We start from the raw sequence: 23,546 nt of genomic DNA, 5'->3' as shown, positions 1-23,546 counted from the left end.
ATCGCCCTTATTTAAAACATACTGGTGTTGTTTAATTTTTAAGTGTAGGGCATTTCTTGTCTCCCCCACATACAATTTGTGGCAGGCCCTGCACCTAATTGCATAAACCACATTGATGGTTGTGTGCTGCAGGGCCTGCCCCGGGTTAAAACCAACTCTGCTGTAAGGGTTAAAAATGTGGGGGAGACTCATAAAAACCAACATCCGAGCCTCGAAGCGCCTCCCTAGGGTCATTATTCTTGTTTAGGTTTGTGTGAATTAAAATATCTTTTAGATTTGTATTCCTCCTGATAGGCGGAGATCATACGGCAGTTCCTCAGGACTTCACAATCAACCCCCGCCCCCTGGAGATTAGCTCTGATAGTAGGTAAAAAATTCCTAAGATTTTCCGAGTATGTAATGACCAGGGGTACGAGGGCGGAATCGGGCGCATGGATGATGGTTTCGGTTTTGTTTGTAAACTTGCCGATGACCTCCGCCTTTATACCTCTAAGGAAGCGCCTTGAGTAACCCCTCGACCTCAATCTCAACCTCAGAGGCCACTAGTACACTAAAAAGTGTACTAGTGGCCTCCTCCACATGCTCCGGGAAGGTGCAGATCCTGTGGAAGCGTATCAGCTGGGACTTAATGAGGCCTCTGTACGTGTGTGTGGGGTGATGATTTGGTCCAGTCGTCGGAGGCGCGGAAGAAAACCCGTGTGTCCAGGAACTCCACTGTAACGGGTTGTAGGTTATGTTTGAGTTTTATTTTAGGGTGATGCGAGTTGAGGATGTCCAGAAAAGTCAAAAAAGTCTGTTCGGTGTTATCCCAGAGGCCGAAGATGTCGTCCAAGTACCGGAAGTAAAGCAGAGGTTTGGTGGTGAGTGAATGGGCCAGGTAGATGTCTGCGTATGACGGGGAATACCTCCGGCCCATTGCACACCCACAAAGCTGGAGATAGTGTTTATTGTTAAAGGTGAAGTCATTTCTGGTAAGTGTGAGATGGAGTAACTGTAAAATTTGGCTGTCAGGTCTGGGTGTTTACCAAAAATGTGTTTTATTGCAGCGAGGCCAAGTGGTGTTTCTATGTTTGTGTATAATGAGTCTATGTCTATTGAAAAAAAGGAATGTGTGACCGGGTACCTGGAGGTTTTTTATTTTATTAACAAATTCATATGTATCTTGGATATAGCTAGGGTGAAGTTTAGAAAGTGGGTTAATGAAATTGTCTACGTATTCTGTGATATTGTACGATTCTGATCCGCAGTCTTACTAGTAATGTCTTACTATTGGTCTGCCGACCGGAACAACAAAGGGGACCGTCCAAGTCCCAGGAGGCTTGTGGATCTTCGGGAGGAGGTAAAGGAGGCGAGGCCTGGGCTCCTCCGGACCCTCCAGGTATTTCTTCTGTTTAAAGTTAATGTATTTGTTTTGATAAAGGTTGTCTGTAACTAGAGATGGCCCGATACCACTTTTTTGCTTCCCGATACCGATTCCAATACCTGAACTTGCGTATCGGCCGATACCGAGTACCGATCCGATACCATAGTGTCATATAGTTCATTATGTTTTAACAGCTGTATACTACTATCTCTGTATGGATGTGATATGATTTCTATCTTTGTTGTCGGTCTGGCTCAGGTTAAACTCTTTGTGAAACATGAACAAACAATGAATGTCGTAGAACTTTCTTTTATTCTCCAGTTTGACAGTCAGTTATAACGGAAAAAGAACATACTGTAAATAAACTACTTTAATGTAGATTTTCTTTAGGGCTTTATTACGTGGTATCAGATCGGTGCATAAACTACTCCCAATACCGATACCAGCGTTTTAGGCAGTATATCGGAACATCTCTATCTGTAATGTCCTTGATAAGTGTTTGTGTTTCTAACTGTAATGGGTGAGTGAGTGGTCTGTAATATGTGTTGTTATTTAATTGTCTGTTGGCTTCTAAAATGTAGTTGTTTTTATCCTGTATGACTATTTGGCCCCCTTTGTCTGCCGGTTTTATGACTATGTATTTGTTATTACCTAATGTTTTAATAATGTCTTTATGTTCCTGACTAATGTAGGGTGTTTTGTGTGGTAAGGGGCGCCAATGTGTGAGTGCTTGGTTGTTTTTACTGATTAATTGTGCAATTTGTGGTGTCAATGTGTCTGTGTGTGGTTCCCAGTAGGACGGTCCGGTAAAGAGTAGGGGTGGGGGAAAAAATCGATACAGCATAGTATCGCGATATTTCTCGTGGCAATACTGTATCGATACACAGGCGCCAAGTATCGATCTTTTATTATTTAAATTGCACATCAGAATTTAACTTTTTGGTAGTATAATAATAAAATCAATTGCTTATTCAGTCCACCAGATGGCGCTGTTTGTTTTCTGGTGAGGTCAGCGGGGTGACTGTCAGCGTGCAGGAGGATGTAGATAAAATAAACATGGCAGCGTCAGAGAAAGAAATCAGAAATTCACCATCTGCGTTTAAATCAAGTGTTTGGACTTTTTTCGGATTTTTTAACAAGGAGGGGACAACTGAGATGGACATGAGACATGGGATTTGCAAGGAGTGTCGTATGCAAATAAAATACTCAGGGAATACCACAAACATGAGGGCTCATCTCACGCGCCACCATCCAGAGTTAGCGTTAGCCGAGGACGGTAAAGCTAATGCCTAACAGCTCCGCCGAAAAACCAACCAACACTGGACACACTTAGCTTGACAAAGCTACCTCCCAATTCAGAGCGAGCTAAGAAAATAACTCAAGCCATCGCCTACTTCATGTGCAAAGACCTGCGTCCATACAACGTTGTGGAAAATGAAGGATTTTGTCACTTGCTAAAAACACCGGAACCAAGGTACGTGACTCCGTTGCGCCGTTTTTGTACTCATTTTAATTGTAAAAAATACCTGTAGTAGCACAGCAGTGCATACCTGTTGGTATTACAGTCTAGTCCACCTTAATTAAAAATGCAAACAGTTCAGTTTGCCAGGTGTATACAACATTTATAACATATTCATTAAAGTGCTGGTTAGTTAGTCAGCTTGACATTCACATTTTACAGCAATAAAATTCATGTGAGATGAACAAACAGATGTTGACAAAGTTTTCCTTTGGGGACATAATAATGAAGTTGGAAAAAAGGTAATAAATTGCAATATATTGCAGAATATCGCAATATGTTTAAAATCGCAATAATATCGTATCGTGACCTAAGTATCGTGATAATATCGTATCGTGGTACCTCTGGTGATTCCCACCCCTAGTAAAGAGCACAGGCTCCCGCCTCCGCGTTCCCTGAAAATGGTCCAGAAGTTTCAGCCTCCTGTGAAAGGTGTGGAGCTCCGGCCGGGTGGGAGGTTTTGGTGTTGGAATGAAGGTGAGTCCCTTTTCCAGTATCTCCAGCTGTGTGGGCGTAAGGGAGAAAACAGCAGAAAGATTTGTTATGTTTGAGTGAATGGGGGTTGTGTTATGACGGTTTGTCCCCCTTAGTAGTTTAATTGTTGTTTCCAGTACTTGAACAACATCTCGGCCCTGTCTGCAGTCCAATGTACGTTGTCTCTGGCTGTTTGAAAAAGAAGCGGATTAATTTCTGCAAGAAAGGTGTATTTTGAAGTTATTGTTTCATTCAGAGTGGTTATTAGTAGTGCCTGTTGGCATCTGTTCAACCTGGTGGAGAAGTTTATTACAGGGATGTAAATGGTGGCGTTAGGAAAAGTAGTATGACCAGTTTTTACCATCTGCTCTGTTCGTGTTCTGATAGGCAGTTGTTGAGTCCAAAAGAGAGTATGTCATGTTGTGTGTCTGTTTGTGGCTGTAGTTTCCTTAAAATGGCTGTTATGTGATGATGGAGGTGGATAACTCAGATGTTTGGGTTGTAATCAGCTTTACGCTTTTCATTTTTCCTTTCATCATCATTTGTTTTGGTATCCGCCTCAGTGATTGGGTTTCCCCCACAGGGTTCTGCAGCCAACCGCTCTGGCTCCCTCTGTTGTTTGTGAGATGTAATGGACTCTGTGGGTGAAAGAGAAATGGTGTTACTGCATGGTAGAGCAACGTTAGTAGTTATGGTGCTGCGTGCAATCTGGGGTGTGTTGGATAGTGAGTGGGTGGAGGGGTTAGAGGGGGCAGAGGGGCAGGCAAGGGACCCAGAACGAACCGATCCATGCCGCCGTGGTTCGATGCCTGACAATGGGTTCAGCTCCACCCTAACCGTGCGTCTCGGGTTTCGCTCCAGTTTTGGAGGGAAAAACTCAGAAAATCGGTCCCGGGTAATACAAAAGTCCTGCATATGTGCCTTAATGCCGAGCAACGCAGCCCGATCATACTGTATGATTGCAGAGACATAACTGGTAGTTGATAGGGTTGACGCAAGGAAAATCACAAGGAAGATTACAAATGTATGAGAGAGCAGAGAGGTGACCGACGCATAGCCAAAAACAGGCGCCATCTCTTCTGTACAGGAAGTACATCTTTTAGAAGGTAAAACCAAGTACCCCTTGGGGTACACGTACCCCCCATTTGAGAACCACTGCCCTAGGGGTTGCGGACCCCTTGTTGAAGATCACTGTACCAGAGATCCTCTATACTAAAGATAGCACATTTCAAGCAGCGGCAATACTCACTTCCTGTCTCGTGAAGGGGCGTGGCCTCGTTTTCAACGTGTCGTGAACGTGAAAGGGCGTTTTGTCAAAAACGCCTCACTTTCGCCGCATAAATTGCCGATTTCCGCGCAAAATATGCGGGGCTTGCATGATGTCATAATCCCTGCATTTGCGTCGCAAAAAAGTCCCATAACATATCTTAGCAGAAAGTTGAAAAATGTTGCTTTTACTTTACATGTCAATTAGCTGACGCTTTTATCCAAAGCAACTTACAGTTCTTACATATCAGAGGTCACACACCTCTGGAGCAACTAGGGGTTAAGTGTCTTGCTCATGGACACATTGGTTGATGTATCGCAGTGGGAATCAAACCCAGGTCTACCGCACCAAAGGCAAGTGACATATCCACTGCGCCATCACCACCAACCAAATACTTTTCGCCTGTTGCCATGAAAAGCAGGGTGTTTTTTTTTTCTCTTTTTCATCAAACTGCAGTTTTTGCAAGTTCCTGCAATTTCATCGCGTAAATGTCCCCCCCATATTTCATCGCTTTATTTAAGAAAACGTGCCGCATAATCAATTATTTTCGCCCGCAACAATCACAAAAAAAACTCTTCATTTTTCTGGAAGGACTGAATATAAAGACAGCACATTAGCCTTAGCCTAGAAATCTAGAGACCCCCCTAGTGGCAGCAAATGTAATTTGCAGCCAGGGGGGATGGGGGGGGGTCTAGCAACTCTTCGTTGACTTGCGAGCTGGAAAAGCCAAACTCTGGTCAGGCCAATCACATCGTCTATAGAGTCTGGGGGCGGAGCTTATGGCTGCTGCTGCTGCTGCTGGTGAACAGAGGTCTTCGGGAAGACTCGGAGTTCAGCTTTTCTTTGCGAAAAGAACAAAGAACGGCAATGAAGTCATTCTTAAAAAATGAAGATGTGTTGTGAGTTTAAAGTTTAATCTATCAACGAGTGTTGCTCTGATTGGTTGTAGCGCTATCCTATTACGTGAAGAGGGAATTTCAAAGGCAACCATTTATCCCTTTGGATTGAGCCCTGACCAATGGGGAGTTGCCAGACCCAACATCTGGATGTGGGTCTGGCTTGTCAGGCTACATTAGCCTCTTAGTGAGTTACAACTTGGCCCACTTTTCTGTGCACATTAAGTCAAATTGTCTCCATTAAGAGTGACACCGTTCTACCAGGAGCCTGGCTCTGTCTGAGTTTTTCCTCGCCACCCAAGATGCTTGAGTAAATAAAGCCCCAATTTACCAAAACTGCTTACAAGAAGTAGTATTAATATTTAAATACTACTGTCAGTGTAGATCGCCGCAAGAGCCAGACAAAGCCAGACTCGTATTTAAATTTACGTTCTGCTTGTTCAACAGCTGTTTGGTACATTGGCGATTTAAATCACTGTTTTTTCCGCGCCACTGTCGCACTTAATGCTTGGTCTTGGGGGGGGAATTAACTGGAATTCTTGGGTCCTTGTAAATTGTAGAGTGAAATCTAGACCTACTCTATCTGTGAAGTGTCTTGAGATAACTCTTGTTATGACTTGATTATATCAATAAAATGGAATTTAATAAAACATCAAAGCTGAATGATCTACCAGCAGCTCCTGTTTGAACGTACAGACAACTTCCTTACTGAAGGAGTTCATTGAATTCATGATTACAGTTTTGCTCACAACAACTGAATAAAAAGCACAATTTACATCAGTTTAAAACATTGAAAGTCTGGCCCTATAAAACAACATATATACATAATTACACATATGCATCAAAACATTTATGCTCACATACAAAAAGCCATCCACTTAAACCACTCATATGATCTACATAAGTGCCTTAAAAACCACAAAACAAGATGTAATGACCCTAAAAAACTGATATCTAAGTGGATTTATGGACGTTTGGCATAAACATGATCGGTCTGTGTACAGTAAAGGCGGTGAGTCTGTGTTATGTCTTATTTGACAGAAATCAAATGCATTTTCCTGTTATTTCTGACAATTTGATGAACAAACCTGTCTATTAAGCTTGAGTAAATAAAGCCCCAATTACCAAAACTGCTTACAAGAAGTAGTATTAATATTTAAATACTACTGTCTGTGCAGATCCCTGCAAGAGCCAGACAGCCAGACTCGTATTTAAAGGTGCTCTAAGCGATGTCACGCGTTTTTTAGGCTACAACATTTTTCTTCACATACAGCAAACATCTCCTCACTATCTGCTAGCTGCCTGTCCCCTGAACACACTGTAAAAAACATCTCCTCACTATCTGCTAGCTGCCTGTCCCCTGAACACACTGTAAAAAAACATCTCCTCACTATCTGCTAGCTGCCTGTCCCCTGAACACACTGTACAAAACATCTCCTCACTATCTGCTAGCTGCCTGTCCCCTGAACACACTGTAAAAAACATCTCCTCACTATCTGCTAGCTGCCTGTCCCCTGAACACACTGTACAAAACATCTCCTCACTATCTGCTAGCTGCCTGTCCCCTGAACACACTGTAAAAACATCTCCTCACTATCTGCTAGCTGCCTGTCCCCTGAACACACTGTACAAAACATCTCCTCACTATCTGCTAGCTGCCTGTCCCCTGAACACACTGTAAAAAACATCTCCTCACTATCTGCTAGCTGCCTGTCCCCTGAACACACTGTACAAAACATCTCCTCACTATCTGCTAGCTGCCTGTCCCCTGAACACACTGTACAAAACATCTCCTCACTATCTGCTAGCTGCCTGTCCCCTGAACACACTGTAAAAAACATCTCCTCACTATCTGCTAGCTGCCTGTCCCCTGAACACACTGTAAAAAACGCAGTCTCTGTAGACAGCCCAGGCTCCACAAACACCAACAAAAACAAACAGTGCCAACCTGCACCACCAAACATAACCCACAGTGTTCCAGCCAATAAGGAGCTGGTCGAGCCATTATCACCGCAGCAGCGTTAGCACGTAGGCTAATTCCACAATGTTTCAGGAAGGGAGGGGGCAAGCTAGCCTCCGTTTTGTTTGACAGATACTTCGAACGTCTACAAGAAGTCACGTCACCCAACATCTCTTAGAGGACATTTAAGTCCATGTTCGGAAGTTTGGAAAATTATCGAGGATATAAATCACTGTTTTGATTCTCAATTCTTATCATTTTGGCGCTGGTGATTTTTCTTTGGCTCGGGCTAAAACCTCTTTTGGGTGGGAAAGACCCCTGGCATCACGTCTGTGTGTTTTGGGTCTGACTCGAGTTGTGACTGAGAGAAGGAGTAAGATTAATGATGCAGATTGTGGTTAAAGATTGCTTTTTAAAGAAACTCAATAGCCTCAGTGAGCAATACCGTTCCCTTTGACTTGACGTGGCATCTTTTTCCCATCATCTTCCTCACAGTGTGAAAACATCCATCTGCTGCTGTTTCACACAGAAGTGATGAGATATATTGGTGGTCTAACCCTGTTACCGTTAAATCCAGGGCCCCAAACGTGGCTCCACTTGCGTTACTGAAGGAAGTGAAGTTAATGAAGGAGTTTCTGAAAGGTCTTGTCATCCAGAGTTTGGAAGGCAGCAGGACTGAATTTCTTTTGGCTCCCGAGAAGCCCAATAAGATTTGAAGTAATTCTGTTTTTAAAAGAGAGTGAGCCACAGCTAAATCTGTCTAAATATTCTCCCCTCGCCAAGAGCCTACAAATAATCGTTCATCTGCAATTCAAGTGTTAGAAAAGTACAAAAAGCTCAGCTTGAAGTCTCAGAGCGGTTTAACTGGGCGACTAACGGTTGAAGAAGTAATAACGCGACGTGGCAACGTGGAAGCAGCTGCAGCGAGACAATGATCAGAAATGTTATCGTGTGTCTGAAATTTGGCCTTCCAAGTGTCCAGACTGACATGTGAAGGCTTCTCGTGTCCGTTATCTAAACCTCGGTCATCTGGTTCTGCTTCTCGTCTGGAACAGAAAGCCGACAACCGTGACATTATTTCAGAGCTCGTCCAATATTACCGTCTGGCATTCAACCTAGTTTTTTTTGTGATTGTTGTGGGCAAAAATCCTTGATTATGTGGCACGTTTTCTAAAAAAATGCGATGGAATATGGGGGACATTTATGCCATTTTACGTGATGAAATTGCAGGAACTTGCAAAAACTGCGGTTTGATGAAAAAGAGAAAAAAAAACTCCTGCTTTTCGCGTGATTACGTCACTTCATAACGTTGCCATGGCAACAGGGGAAAATGGCTGCTCTTGTGTGAAGAACACGCAACATTTTTCAACTTTCTGCTAAGATATATTATGTCACTTTTTTGCAACGAAAATGCGGGGATTATGACATCATGCAAGCCCAGCATATTTTGCTCGGGAATCGGCAATTTGTGCGGCCCCCACCCCCCCGCATAAATATGAGGACTTTGGCTGATTATGCGTTGAATTATGCGTTCACATAATCACGTTTTTCTGGAGGGACTGATGGTAGGAAAAGAACATGTGTATTCACAGCCATTACTGATGGCTGCATTCCATTTAGGAGAGGCCCTGGTATTAAACCATTAATAATGGCTGCATTCCACTTAGGAGAGACCCTGGTATTAAACCATTACTGATGGCTGCATTCCACTTAGGAGAGACCCTGGTATTAAACCATTACTGATGGCTGCATTCCACTTAGGAGAGACCCTGGTATTAAACCATTAATCATGGCTGCATTCCACTTAGGAGAGACCTTGGTATTAAACCATTACTAATGGCTGCATTCCACTTAGGAGAGACCCTGGTATTAAACCATTAATCATGGCTGCATTCCACTTAGGAGAGAACCTGGTATTAAACCATTAATGATGGCTGCATTCCACTTAGGAGAGGTCCTGGTATTAAACCATTAATGATGGCTGCATTCCACTTAGGAGAGGTCCTGGTATTAAACCATTACTGATGGCTGCATTCCACTTAGGAGAGGTCCTGGTATTAAACCATTAATGATGGCTGCATTCCACTTAGGAGAGGTCCTGGTATTAAACCATTACTGATGGCTGCATTCCACTTAGGAGAGACCCTGGTATTAAACCATTAATGATGGCTGCATTCCACTTAGGAGATGTCCTGGTATTAAACCATTACTGATGGCTGCATTCCACTTAGGAGAGGTCCTGGTATTAAACCATTACTAATGGCTGCATTCCACTTAGGAGAGACCCTGGTATTAAACCATTACTGATGGCTGCATTCCACTTAGGAGAGACCCTGGTATTAAACCATTAATGATGGCTGCATTCCACTTAGGAGAGACCCTGGTATTAAACCATTACTGATGGCTGCATTCCACTTAGGAGAGGTCCTGGTATTGAACCATTACTGATGGCTGCATAGCGGAAAACCCTGTTGTGCGTCTGCCCTATTTCTGATACTGTGGTGGCAGAAATTTGAACTTTTTCTGCATGTCCCCTGAACACACTGTAAAAAAAATGCGGTCTCTGTAGACAGCCCAGGCTCAAAAACATACTGCGCCAACCTGCACCACCAAACATAACCGTGTTCCAGCCAATAAGGAGCTGGTTGAGCCATTATCACTGCAGTATTAGCACGTAGGCTAACTCAACAATGAGCGTTCATGACTGTTTCAGGAAGGGAGGGGGCGAGCTAGCCTCCGTTTTGTTTGACAGATACTTCGAACGTCAACAAGAAGCCAGGTCACCCAACATCTCTTAGAGGACCTTTAAGTTCATGTTCGGATGTTTGGAAAATTATCGAGCATATAAATCACTGTTTTGATTCTCAATTCTTATCATTTTGGCGCTGGTGATTTTTCTTTGGCTCGGGCTAAAACCTCTTTTGGGGGAAAGACCCCTGGCATCACGTCTGTGTGTTTTGGGTCTGACTCGAGTTGTGACTGAGAGAAGGAGTAAGATGAATGATGCAGGTTGTGGCGAAAGATTGCTCTTTAAAGAAACTCAATAGCCTCCGTGAGCGATAGCCGTTCCCTTTGACTTCACGCGGCATCTTTTTCCCATCATCTCTCCTTCCTCCCAGTCTGAAAACCTCCATCTGCTGCTGCTTCACACAGAAGTGATCCAGGGCCCGAAACGTGGCTCCACTTGCGTTTCTGAAAGGTCTTGTTATCCAGAGTTTGGAAGGCAGCAGGACTGAATTTTTTTTGGCTCCCGAGAAGCCCAATAAGAGTTGAAGTAATTCTGTTTTTAAGAGAGAGTGAGCCACAGCTAAATCTGTCTAAATATTCTCCCCTCGCCAAGAGCCTACGCATCATAATCGTTCATCTGCAATTCGAGTGTTAGAAAAGTACAAAAAGCTCAGCTTGAAGTCTCAGAGCGGTTTAACTGGGCGACTAACGGTTGAAGAAGTAATAACGCGACGTGGCAACGTGGAAGCAGCTGCAGCGAGACAAGGATCAGAAATGTTATCGTGTGTCTGAAATTTGGCCTTCCAAGTGTCCAGACTGATATGTGAAGGCTTCTCGTGTCCGTTATCTAAACCTCGGTCATCTGGTTCTGCTTCTCGCCTGGAACAGAAAGGACATACCTGCCTTACAACTGGGACAGCATTTCACAGAGCCCGTCCAATATTACCATCTGGCATCAAGGCAGTACTTTTTAGAGATAAATCCTGTTTTTTGGATAGCCTAGAAATCTAGGCGCACCCTAGCAGCAGCAAATGTAATTTGCAGCCAGGGTCAGTCTGGCAACTCTCTGTTGGCTTGCAAGTTGGAAAAGCCAAACTCTGGTCAGGCCAATCACATCGTGTATATGTATGTATATATGGTCGGTGGGCGGGTCTTATGGCTGCTGCTGCTGGCGAACAGCGGCCTATTGGAATCGGCTTTCGCTGCGACTCTGGAAGACTTGGAGTTCAGCACTGAAGTCATTCTTAAAAAAAGGAAGATGTGTTCTGAGTTTTGCCGAAAGGGATACCTTCTCCGTTGCTCTGGTTGGTTGTAGCGCTATCCTATAGACCTTTTTCACGACAGACATGTTGACATGTCATAGTACAGTCCTTCCTGAAAAATGCAGAGTTGTTTTGTGATTGTTGGGGGGCAAAAATCATTGATTATGCGGCACGTTTCCTTAAAAAATGCGATGGAATATTTGGGATATTTATGCAATTTTATGCAATGAAATTGTGGGAACTTGCAAAAACTGCATTTTGGTGAAAAAGATTTAAAAAAAGTGAAAACCCTGCTTTCGATGACGTTCACGTTGCGTAATTGACCGTTCGGAAAAGCCACGCCCCCTAGTTATTGTTACTACGCCCGTCAAACGATTGAGAACCAGACACATAGCCATGGCTGGGTTGAGCTCCATACCTATTGGTATAAGTGATTGGTTTTGGAGTAATGCAGCAGACATATCCTCCGGGGCACGACAGAAAGGGCTGCAATATGCAGTGGAGGGATATTATAAATTATCTGTGTCGATAGCAACATGTGCTTGACAGGCTAACAGCTATCAGGCTGCCTGAATTTCCTACGGAAAAATAAAGTATCTAATGTTCTAACTTTACTACTTTCGATAATAATACTATATAGAACCACAACTGTTAACTTAAGTCCAGTTTTACAGATTGTAACAGTTATGTACTTAGCTACTTAAACTACTTATTGATAATTGATATAAGTTAGCTCGCTAGCTTTACTTAGCTTGGAGCAGACATATGTAGCTATGCTTATTAATCTTCAAGGCATTTAGCTGTGAGTGGGGTCTCCCACACCGCTTAATCCATAGTCGGCATCTTTCCGCTTGGGTCTTGGGCTTTGGAAAGGCAGAAAAAAAGACCCCTCCCTCTAAACTTTTGGGGTACCTGGTGTCAGACTTGCAGGTGCCATAGGCGCATCGTTTCACCATCTTGCTAAAATTGCAATGTTTGACGGGGGTCCTTCTCCTTAGTTACAGTTGCTGAGCTAGGATTGGACGAGGACCGTTCGAGGGTGGGGTTTTTGCAAACGGTCAATTACGTCACTTCACGTTCCCATGGCAACAGGAGGAAAATGGCTGCTCTTGTGTGAAGAACACGCAACATTTTTCATCTTTCTGCTAAGATATATTATGGGACTTTTTTGCAACAAAAATGCGGGGATTATGAAATCATGCAAGCCCCGCATATTTTGCGAAGAAATCAGCAATTTATGTGGCGAAAGTGCTGCGTATTTAAAAACAATCTGATCACATTATCATGTTTTCCTGGAGTGACTGATGGTAGGAAAAGAATAGGTGTATTCACAACCATTACTGATGGCTGCATTCCACTTAGGAGAGACCCTGGTATTAAACCATTAATGATGGCTGCATTCCACTTAGGAGAGACCCTGGTATTAAACCATTACTGATGGCTGCATTCCACTTAGGAGAGGTCCTGGTATTAAACCATTAATGATGGCTGCATTCCACTTAGGAGAGACCCTGGTATTAAACCATTACTGATGGCTGCATTCCACTTAGGAGAGACCCTGGTATTAAACCATTAATGATATCTACATTCCACTTAGGAGAGGTCCTGGTATTAAACCATTAATGATATCTACATTCCACTTAGGAGAGGTCCTGTTATTAAACCATTACTGATGGCTGCATTCCACTTAGGAGAGGTCCTGGTATTAAACCATTAATGAAATCTACATTCCACTTAGGAGAGGTCCTGGTATTAAACCATTAATGATATCTACATTCCACTTAGGAGAGGTCCTGGTATTAAACCATTAATGATATCTACATTCCACTTAGGAGAGGTCCTGGTATTAAACCATTAATGATATCTACATTCCACTTAGGAGATGTCCTGGTATTAAACATTACTGATGGCTGCATTCCACTTAGGAGAGGTCCTGGTATTAAACCATTAATGATATCTACATTCCACTTAGGAGAGGTCCTGGTATTAAACCATTAATGATATCTACATTCCACTTAGGAGAGGTCCTGGTATTAAACCATTAATGATATCTACATTCCACTTAGGAGAGGTCCTGGTATTAAACCATTACTGATGGCTGCATTCCACTTAGGAGAGGTCCTTGTATTAAACCATTAATGATGGCTGCATTCCACTTAGGAGAGGTCCTGGTATTAAACCATTACTGATGGCTGCATTCCACTTAGGAGAGACCCTGGTATTAAACCATTAATGATGGCTGCGTTCCACTTAGGAGAGGTCCTGGTATTAAACCATTACTGATGGCTGCATTCCACTTAGGAGAGGTCCTGGTATTAAACCATTAATGATGGCTGCATTCCACTTAGGAGAGGTCCTGGTATTAAACCATTACTGATGGCTGCATTCCACTTAGGAGAGGTCCTGGTATTGTTCATGCTGACTCACTGAAATATCTTACTGGAACACTTGATGGAATTGAGCCATCGTTAAGGTTATCAATCTCAGCTGTGCTTTTCCTACTATTACCTAAGTCCACAAAAAATTTGAAAAAGGTCCATTACGTGCAGAGTGAATTTGAAAGACAACGGTGAGTTCCCAGACTCAACATCTGGATGTGGGTCTGGCTTGTCAGGCTAGTTTTTGGAGGCTCCTCTCACTGCCCTACGGCTGCACAACTCAACACAAACTTTTTTTTTTTTCATCGTCTGGAGCAATAAACACACCGGGAGACGCTGCAACACACATCACCAAACACTCGTTTCCCGCCTTTTGTTTTTTGTGGCTTTCTCTGATGTTGTTGTTGGGTTTTGTTTTTAGAAATGTTTCCCCGATGTTTTTGTCGCTTAAAAAAAAAAGTAAAGCGAAATTGATGATGCTTTTTTTCACCCTTTGTTACATTGTTGCCCCAAAAAAAGTCAGCAAAAAAAAGCAAGGATTTAAATCACTGTTTCTATTCTCAGTTCGTATCATTTTGGCACTGGTGATTTTTCTTTGGCTCGGGATATAACCTCTTTTGGGGGAAAGACCCCTGGCATCAGGTCTGTGTGTTTTGGGTCTGACTCGAGTTGTGACACATAGAGAAGGAGTAAGATTAATGATGTTTGTTTGTGGTGAAAGATTGCTTTTTAAAAACAAACTCAATAGCCTCCGTGAGCGATACCCGGTACCTTTGACTTCACGCGGCATCTTTTTTCCATTGCCTCCCAGTCTGAAAACATCCATCTGTTGTTTCACACAGAAGTGAGGACATATATTTGTGGACTAACCCTGTTACCGTTAAATCCAGGGCCCGAAACGTGGCTCCACTCGCGTTACTGAAAGATCTCGTCAACAGAGTTTGGAAGGCAGCAGGACTGGATTTTTTTTTTGGCTCCCGAGAAGCCCGATAAGATTTGAAGTAATGCAGTTTTTAAGAGAGAGTGAGCCACAGCTAAATCTGTCTAAATATTCTCCCCTCGCCAAGAGCCTACGCATCGTAATCGTTCATCTGCAATGGCCGCGACTCTGGAAGACTTGGAGTTCAGCTTTTTGTTGAGAAAAGAACAAAGAACGGCACTGAAGTCATTCTTAAAAAAAAGGAAGATGTGTTCGGAGTTTTGCAGACCGGATACCTTCTCCATTGCTCTGGTTGGTTCTAGTCCTATCATATCCTATCATAGCATATCCTGTCCTACAACCATTTATCCCGCCCCTCTGATTGAGCCCTGACCAATGGTGAGATCCCAGACCCAACATCTGGATGTGGGTCTGGTTTGTCAGGCTAGTTTTTGGAGGATCTTCTGAGATGAAAAAAAACAAAAAACAACAACAAACAAACAGACAGTCTCCTTTAGCGTCAGATCTAAACGCGCTTAGTCGGGACTATTGGCGTCACTTTTGACGCAGTTGGGTTTAGGTTAAGAAGAACGGGATAGTTGGGTTTCCCCCTCTCATTCCCCCTGCTCTGGTGTTTCCCCCTCTCATTCCTCCTGCTCTGGTGTTTCCCCCTCTCATTCCGCCTGCTCTGGTGTTTCCCCCTCTCATTCCCCCCTGCCCTAGCATTTCCCCCTCTCATTTCCCTATTCTGGTGTTTCCCCCTCTCATTCCCCCCTGCTCTGGTCTTTCCCCCTCTCATTCCCCCTGCTCTGGTCTTTCCCCCTCTCATTCCCCCTGCTCTGGTGTTTCCCCTCTCATTCCGCCTGCTCTGGCGTTTCTCCCTCTCATTCCCCCCCTGTCTTTCCCCCCTAGCTTTCCCCCTCTCATTTCCCTATTCTGGTGTTTCCCCCTCTCATTCCCTCTGCTCTGAAGTTTCCCGCTTTCCTTCCGCTGGCGCTAGCGTTTCCCCCTCTCATTCCCCCTGCTCTGGCGTTTCCCCCTCTCATTCCCCCTGCTCTGGGCATTTCCCCCTCTCATTCCTCCTGCTCTGCTGTTTCCCCCTCTCATTCCTCCTGCTCTGCTGTTTCCCCCTCTCATTCCCCCTGCTCTGGTGTAAAAACAGAAATGACTAATAGTTAAGATCAGAGGATGTCGAGTGAGTTACAGGCTGGTTTATGTCAGAGTTTAGTCAGGAGACTGTTTAAAAACCATTTAAGCGTTTATAAAATTGAATTAAACACCCCAAATTCAATAAAGTAATCGTTAATTTTACCTGCAAAGAACCCATACAACATACATCCACGCATCTGTGTTATTTTTGGGCATTTGGGTTCAAAGAAAGTCCTGTATCGATTCAGTACCGTATCTCACACACACACACACACACACACACACACACACACACACACACACACACACACACACACACACACACACAGATGGTCTTTGTTTTTTTTTGCCCCCGACGTCTCCTTCCAGGCAGCGTGGCAATGGTTATGTTTAGAGTTAGCTGCTGGAAGGCGCTGTTGGAGGCAAAAAACACCATTGAGCCACACACACACACACACACACACACATAGAGAGAGACACACACACACACACACACACACACACACACACATAGAGAGAGAGACACACACACACACACACACACACACACACACATAGAGAGAGAGAGAGACACACACACACACACACACACACAGAGAGAGAGAGACACACACACACACACACACACACACACACACACACACACACACAGAGAGAGAGACACACACACACACACACACACACACACACACATAGAGAGAGACACACACACACACACACACACACACACACACACGTGTCCGATCGGACTGTAAACAGACTTCAAACTGGAGACTACTACGACTAGAGCAGCTGCTCCGGTGTTTTTTGGGGCCCAATTTGGACCCATTAACTATGAATGAATCCTGAGGGCTTTGTTTTACCGCCACAGAATGCTTGGGTTGTTTTGGGATTTGTTTTCCTTTCTTCTATGGGCGACTTCAGTTCACTTTGGGCGTTTTTTTTTTCCCATTACACGGTAACTGCTTGCCTCGCCTCGCCTCTACTCGCCTTGTTTGGTTTTCCATTCTGATAAAAAGCAGACAGTGACTTTATGTTTAGTCTCAGAGCGAGCTGAGGTGATACCAAAAGGTGACGTGAAAACCTGCAGACTTCTGCCTGCATCAGGCAGTACCGATGCTGTGTTCCAGACACAATTTTTAGCCCCGTAAGTTACGACTAGAGATGGCCCGATACCGTTTTATTTTCAATACACGCATACTGTACATGTCCCAGGACCTCCCTAAATAGACGTCTTATTTCTTTCACCTTTCTCAAGGTTTTTTGGGACGTTTTAGTCGCCTTTTTTTTTTTTTTTTTTTTCTGAAGTTTTTCATTCTTCTTCCTAAGGTTTTGGAAAGTTTTTATGTTTTTGCATTTTTTTCAATACATGCATACTGTACATGTGCCGGGACCTCCCTAAATAGACTTCTTATTTTGATGGTATATAGGTCTTAAATTTCATTCATAAAGGTCTTAAAAAGTGTGACCCATTTTCAAAAAGTTTCTATGTCACAAATTTGGGTTTTTCTTTCAACTAAATTTTCCAAAAAAACAATAACGTGGGTGGTTCCGTACAACCATTACTCTTCACAAGTAACATAAATGACCAATTCACTTCTTTCATTGAATTTGAGTGCTTGATTTAATTTTATAGCATTTAAAAAATCCAAAAGAAAATCATAAAAGAACGTTGAATAAAGTGGCAAAAATGTTGAAAAAGACACCCACATTTTGATCCAGAAAAACTAAAAGTTGCTCAGTTGACGATAAATACATCGGGAGCAAAAAACATTCGGAAAAATCTTCATAAAATGTGGAGAAAAAACTCCCTCACAAAAATGTCAAAAGGCACAGAAAACGTGACAAGAAAAACTTGGATAAAAGTGACAAAAATTCAAATGTTTACCCAAAAAATGTAAAAGTTGCTCGGTCGACTTGAAGACAGCTGCTTCAGCTGTTTCTGTAGTATTGGGTTCTAGGTCTTGAATCATTTTTAACATTTTTTGTCACCCTTCCTTTAGGGATTTTTGGAAGTTTTTGGTGCTTTTTCCAAAGATTTTGGACAATTTTTATGTTTTTGCACTTTTTTCAATACATGCATACAGGTACGTGTCCCGGGACCTCCCTTTATCGAGTTATTGTTTTGAGCTGAGCATTTGAAAAAAACTTTGATAAAAGAACGTATAAAAAAGTGACAAAAACATTGGAAAAAAAGGGGCAGAAAAAAAATGACAAAAACATCAACGTTTTGGTCGTCTTTTATTTAGACACTTTTATTGCTTTCCGTAAGGGACAAAAGTGTCTTTGCACACAAACATGTTTTCAATTTTGACCCAGAAAAACAAAAATCTTAATATATTGGTGTTAAAAGGTCTTAAAAAGTCTTAAAGGTCCCATGACATTGTGTTTTTTTGGATGCTTTTATATATGCCTTAGTCCCCTAATACTGTATCTGAAGTCTCTTTTATATAGACCTTAGTGGTCCCTAATACTGTATCTGAAGTCTCTTTTATATAGACCTTAGTGGTCCCCTAATACTGTATCTGAAGTCTCTTTTATATAGACCTTAGTGGTCCCCTAATACTGTATCTGAAGTCTCTTTTATATAGACCTTAGTGGTCCCCTAATACTGTATCTGAAGTCTCTTTTATATAGACCTTAGTGGTCCCCTAATACTGTATCTGAAGTCTTTTTATATAGACCTTAGTGGTCCCTAATACTGTATCTGAAGTCTCTTTTATATAGACCTTAGTGGTCCCTAATACTGTATCTGAAGTCTCTTTTATATAGGCCTTAGTGGTCCCCTAATACTGTATCTGAAGTCTCTTTTATATAGACCTTAGTGGTCCCCTAATACTGTATCTGAAGTCTCTTTTATATAGACCTTAGTGGTCCCCTAATACTGTATCTGAAGTCTCTTTTATATAGACCTTAGTGGTCCCCTAATACTGTATCTGAAGTCTCTTTTATATAGACCTTAGTGGTCCCCTAATACTGTATCTGAAGTCTCTTTTATATAGACCTTAGTGGTCCCCTAATACTGTATCTGAAGTCTCTTTTATATAGACCTTAGTGGTCCCCTAATACTGTATCTGAAGTCTCTTTTATATAGACCTTAGTGGTCCCCTAATACTGTTTCTGGAGGGTGGGGGTGTGGTCTTGACCAACTGCCACTTTGCTCGTTTGAAAGCCATGATGTTTCTCTCTCTCATGGGTGGGCCAAATTCTCTGTGCGGGCAAAGCAGAGAAAGGGGAGGTAACCCTTGCTCCTTATGACGTCATAAGGAGAAGATTCCTGATTGGTCCATCTGAGCTTTCATTTTCTCAAAGGCAGAGCAGGATACCCAGGGCTCGGTTTACACCTATCACCATTTCTAGCCACTGGGGGACCATAGACAGGCTGGGGGGAACTCACATTAATGTTAAAAAAAACTCATAAAGTGACATTTTCATGCCATGGGACCTTTAAATTAGACTCGGCGAAACCTTTAGGAACCCTGTTTAACGTATTAACGTGTGTATAGCAGCAATAACTAATCTACAGCTGAACATCTGAAGGTATTGAAGAGGATGAAGGCAGCCGTTAGCCGCAGGGCTGCCTCGGCCGCTGTGGGTCAATGGGGACGTAGTAGAAGGAGCCCTGCGGGGGGCAGGGATGCCTGTCGGAGACGTTCCTTCCCGCGCCGCGCCCGGACGCCACGTCCCAGTCGGCGTGGCCGTGGCCGTGGTGATCGCAGCCGACGGTTAAGTTGTGAGAGAGAGGGATCTTCACCTGGAACCACAGCTCTCGATCCTGAAGGGGGGGGGAGAGGGACGAGAAGTCACGCAGGGAGGACGACTAAACACTCATTCAACTGTATCAACTAATCGATTAGTTGATTTAATCGACAGATCTGTAAATCTGAGTTTCTCCGCAAAGAGTCGTGCAAAAGGATGCATATATTGAATAAGATAATAGCCTCCTTTGCATATTCAAACACAACATTTCAGAAAACGTGTAAGACAACCAGGGGCGTCGGACTGGGGGGAAAACCGATACTGATTACCAGGGCCCAAGGGGAGAGAGGGCCCTTGAAAAGTCTGTAATATATTTTAATTTCACCTGGATATTTTCATTTCCTAATTAAATTTCATAATGCATGTCAGATGAAATGTAAAGTTAGTGTATTGGCTGAACAACTTGGTTGATTGACTGACTACATTTTGTATACAGAAAAAGACTATCTAAGGTCTCACCCACCCCTTGCTAATGCGCCAAATGGTTTAGTCCATCTGCACGCTTGAGCGTCTGGTGGAGCACAAACTTCTGCTGTAGAAATGTCTTTCTCAAAGAAAGCCAAATCATGCTACCAAAAGAGAAAGGGAAGACAGGAGAAGGAGAGAAAACTAAATGAGGGGAAACAACAAAGACAAACAGCACAAACTAGAAAACCAAATCCATGGTGCTAAAGTGCTTGAATATCTCCGTGACTGTTAGTGCTACAAACCAACTGAGACAACCCATATAAAGAGCAGAACATACACTTTCAAATGATAATTTGGTTATACATGTAATCTGAGGTAAAGGCTAAATAAATAAACTACACTAGCAATGCTGTTTGCATACAACACACCATTGTAATAGCCTAATTTAAAACATGTTTAATTTTAAATTAATAGGCTATAATGTCTATAATTAGCAATATGTTGAGGAACATGGGGGCCCATCAGGACTGCCTATGCATAGGGCCCAGGGTCTGGTGCTCCGCCCCTGAATACAAGAAATAATTGCCTCAATGAAAGTAATCAAAGTAGGTTTCACCGTGATTTCTATTAGGTAAAATGTCAACCCTTAATTCTTGTGTTTACCAGAGATGTGCTCTTACGTTTCTTGGGAATAAGTCATTCAGCATGAAAAAAAATCTTTCAAACTGACCTTTGTCGAGCCTAAATGAAGACAGATTCAGCAACTGCATCACTGCCTATTTCTCTTTTAAAATGTTTTCAGAAACATGTTTCAGGTGAACTATTTTAGTACGATATGAGATATCCTATTCTGAACGAGCCCCCACGACAGTCTGGCTTTGAATTTCCGGAGAAAACAAACCCCACGTGACGCGATCGTCCAATCAGCTGCCCGGTTTTAATTTCTTGGGCATCTGTCTGACTTGCATACAATGTCTTTGTTGTTAGAACTATTTGCAATATAAACTTAGTTGGGCTACCATGAGTTTATATTTTTATAAAACAACAATTGACTTAATTACATAAGTTAACAATACAGAGTAGCGCTGCCTGCTGCTATGGAGACGTATTACGTTTCTCAAGTCGGTGTCGCCTCAGTGTGTCCCGAGGCAGCTTATTTTTGGACCTCGGGGACCCGACTTGATCACCTCGACTGGCTTTACTGTCGACGTTCGGCCGTCTGGTTGGTGCGTCTCGGTTTATAGGTGTAGTCGTAAGACAGGACGACACGGACACGAAAACATGCACAGAAAGATGATGGGGGGTGGGGAAATACAAGTTGACACCGATATGAAAAAAAGCACATAAACATGAGGAAAAGAACCCCCTAAAGGGCCAGAGAAAGAACATTAGATTAAAATTAAAACCATAAGACTAAGCCTTCCTTTGCATGATGGAGGGAAAGGTCAGAATCACACGATACTGAGGAGTATCTGAGGATTAAGCCGGTTCCAGCCAGAGCAAACACATTTCGTGGGAAGTTTAATGCTGGACTTTTTTTTATTGCGTGCGTGGCGATAAACTGAACTGACCTTTGGACCAACGTTGACATCAGGGGAGAGAAAGGCACAGCTACCAGAAGACTTCACACTTTCAGACACATTGCTCACGTCACATCTACGTCTTCAAGCTCAGTCGGAGGCTGCTCAGTAACACTCAGCCAGCACCGGGAAAGAGACTTCTGATATCCTCCACTGGTCTCCTGGTCCAGAGACACGGGGTCTGGTGCTCCAGTTTATATATATATATATATATATATATATATATATATATATATATATATATACGGTCTATGGTCAAGCCCCAGCTTATATCGCTCAACTACTGAAGCCACACGCTCCTCTGAGGTCATTGAGGTCTGCTGACCAGCTACTCCTTGTTGTACCTTTGAACACGGCTCGAAATTAGGGGAGATCGAGCATTTTCAGTTGTGGCCCCGAGGCTGTGGAATGAATTGCCTCTGCATGTCTGACTGGCCCCCAGCCAGGGGGATCACTTTTATTTCATCAAACCGCAATTGTTGCAAGTTCCCGCAATTTCATCGCATAAAATTGCATAAATATCCCAAATATTCCATCACATTTTTTAAGAAAACGCGCCGCATAATCAAGGATTTTTGCCCCCGCAACAATCACAAAAAAACTCAAAAGAACTACACACTGGCTCCGTGGCGTGTCCGTTTATATTTGGGCTCCCATGGTAACAGGTTAGATCTTACACACGCTGTCTGCGTGAGACGCACAGCTCTGGCACGGTGCCGAAAACACGAGTCTGCTAGAAACATATTTGTTATTATTTTGATAGAATATTTAGTAATAAAGAGTATTTGTGTGTGTATGTGTGTGTTGTGCGTGCGTGCGCGTTTGTGCACATTTGTGTGTGTATATGTATGTATTTGTGTGTGTGTGTGTGTGTGTTTGTATGTATTTGTTTGTGTGTGTGTGTTTGTATGTATTTGTTTGTGTGTGTGTCGTGCGTGCGTGCGAGTGTGTTTGTATTTGTGTGTGTGTGTATGTATGTATATGTGTGTGTGTTAGTGTGTGTATGTATGTATGTGTGTGTGTGTGTGTGTATGTATGTATTTGTGTGTATGTATTTATGTATGTGTGTGTGTGTTTGTATGCATTTGTGTGTGTATTTGTTTATGTATGTATGAGTGTGTCGTGTGTGTGTGTGTGTGTGTGTGTGTGTGTGTGTATGTATGTTTGTGTGTGTGTGCGTGTCGTGCATGCATGCGTGTGTGCATTTGTGTGTGTGTGTGTGTGTGTTGTGCGTGCGTGCGCGTTTGTGCACATTTGTGTGTGTATATGTATGTATTTGTGTGTGTGTGTGTGTGTGTTTGTATGTATTTGTTTGTGTGTGTGTCGTGCGTGCGTGCGAGTGTGTTTGTATTTGTGTGTGTGTGTATGTATGTATATGTGTGTGTGTAGTGTGTGTATGTATGTATGTGTGTGTGTGTGTGTATGTATGTATTTGTGTGTATGTATTTATGTATGTGTGTGTGTGTGCGTTTGTGTGTGTTTGTATGCATTTGTGTGTGTATTTGTTTATGTATGTATGAGTGTGTCGTGTGTGTGTGTGTGTGTGTGTGTGTGTGTGTGTATGTATGTTTGTGTGTGTGTGCGTGTCGTGCATGCATGCGTGTGTGCATTTGTGTGTGTGTGTGTGTGTGTGTTGTGCGTGCGTGCGCGTTTGTGCACATTTGTGTGTGTATATGTATGTATTTGTGTGTGTGTGTGTGTGTGTTTGTATGTATTTGTTTGTGTGTGTGTCGTGCGTGCGTGCGAGTGTGTTTGTATTTGTGTGTGTGTGTATGTATGTATATGTGTGTGTGTTAGTGTGTGTATGTATGTATGTGTGTGTGTGTGTGTGTGTATGTATGTATTTGTGTGTGTGTATTTATGTATGTGTGTGTGTGTGCGTTTG

General features: G+C 42.9%; 1 protein-coding gene across 1 annotated transcript in view; it reads right to left on the bottom strand.

Moving 5' to 3' along the window:
• Positions 1-19,307: 19,307 nt before the first annotated feature.
• Positions 19,308-23,546, bottom strand: part of rnaset2l (ribonuclease T2, like) — a 28,593-nt gene continuing 24,354 nt past the window's right edge. Inside the window, exon 9 of the mRNA XM_028574428.1 lies at positions 19,308-19,689. Coding sequence (XP_028430229.1) covers positions 19,480-19,689 — 210 coding nt within the window. The 3' untranslated portion in view covers positions 19,308-19,479. The remainder of the gene's footprint in view (positions 19,690-23,546) is intronic.

The sequence above is a fragment of the Perca flavescens genome, chromosome 3 (assembly GCF_004354835.1).
Source record: "Perca flavescens isolate YP-PL-M2 chromosome 3, PFLA_1.0, whole genome shotgun sequence".
NCBI classification, from domain to species: Eukaryota; Metazoa; Chordata; class Actinopteri; order Perciformes; family Percidae; genus Perca; species Perca flavescens.
This window is presented reverse-complemented; position numbering and strand designations above follow the sequence as displayed.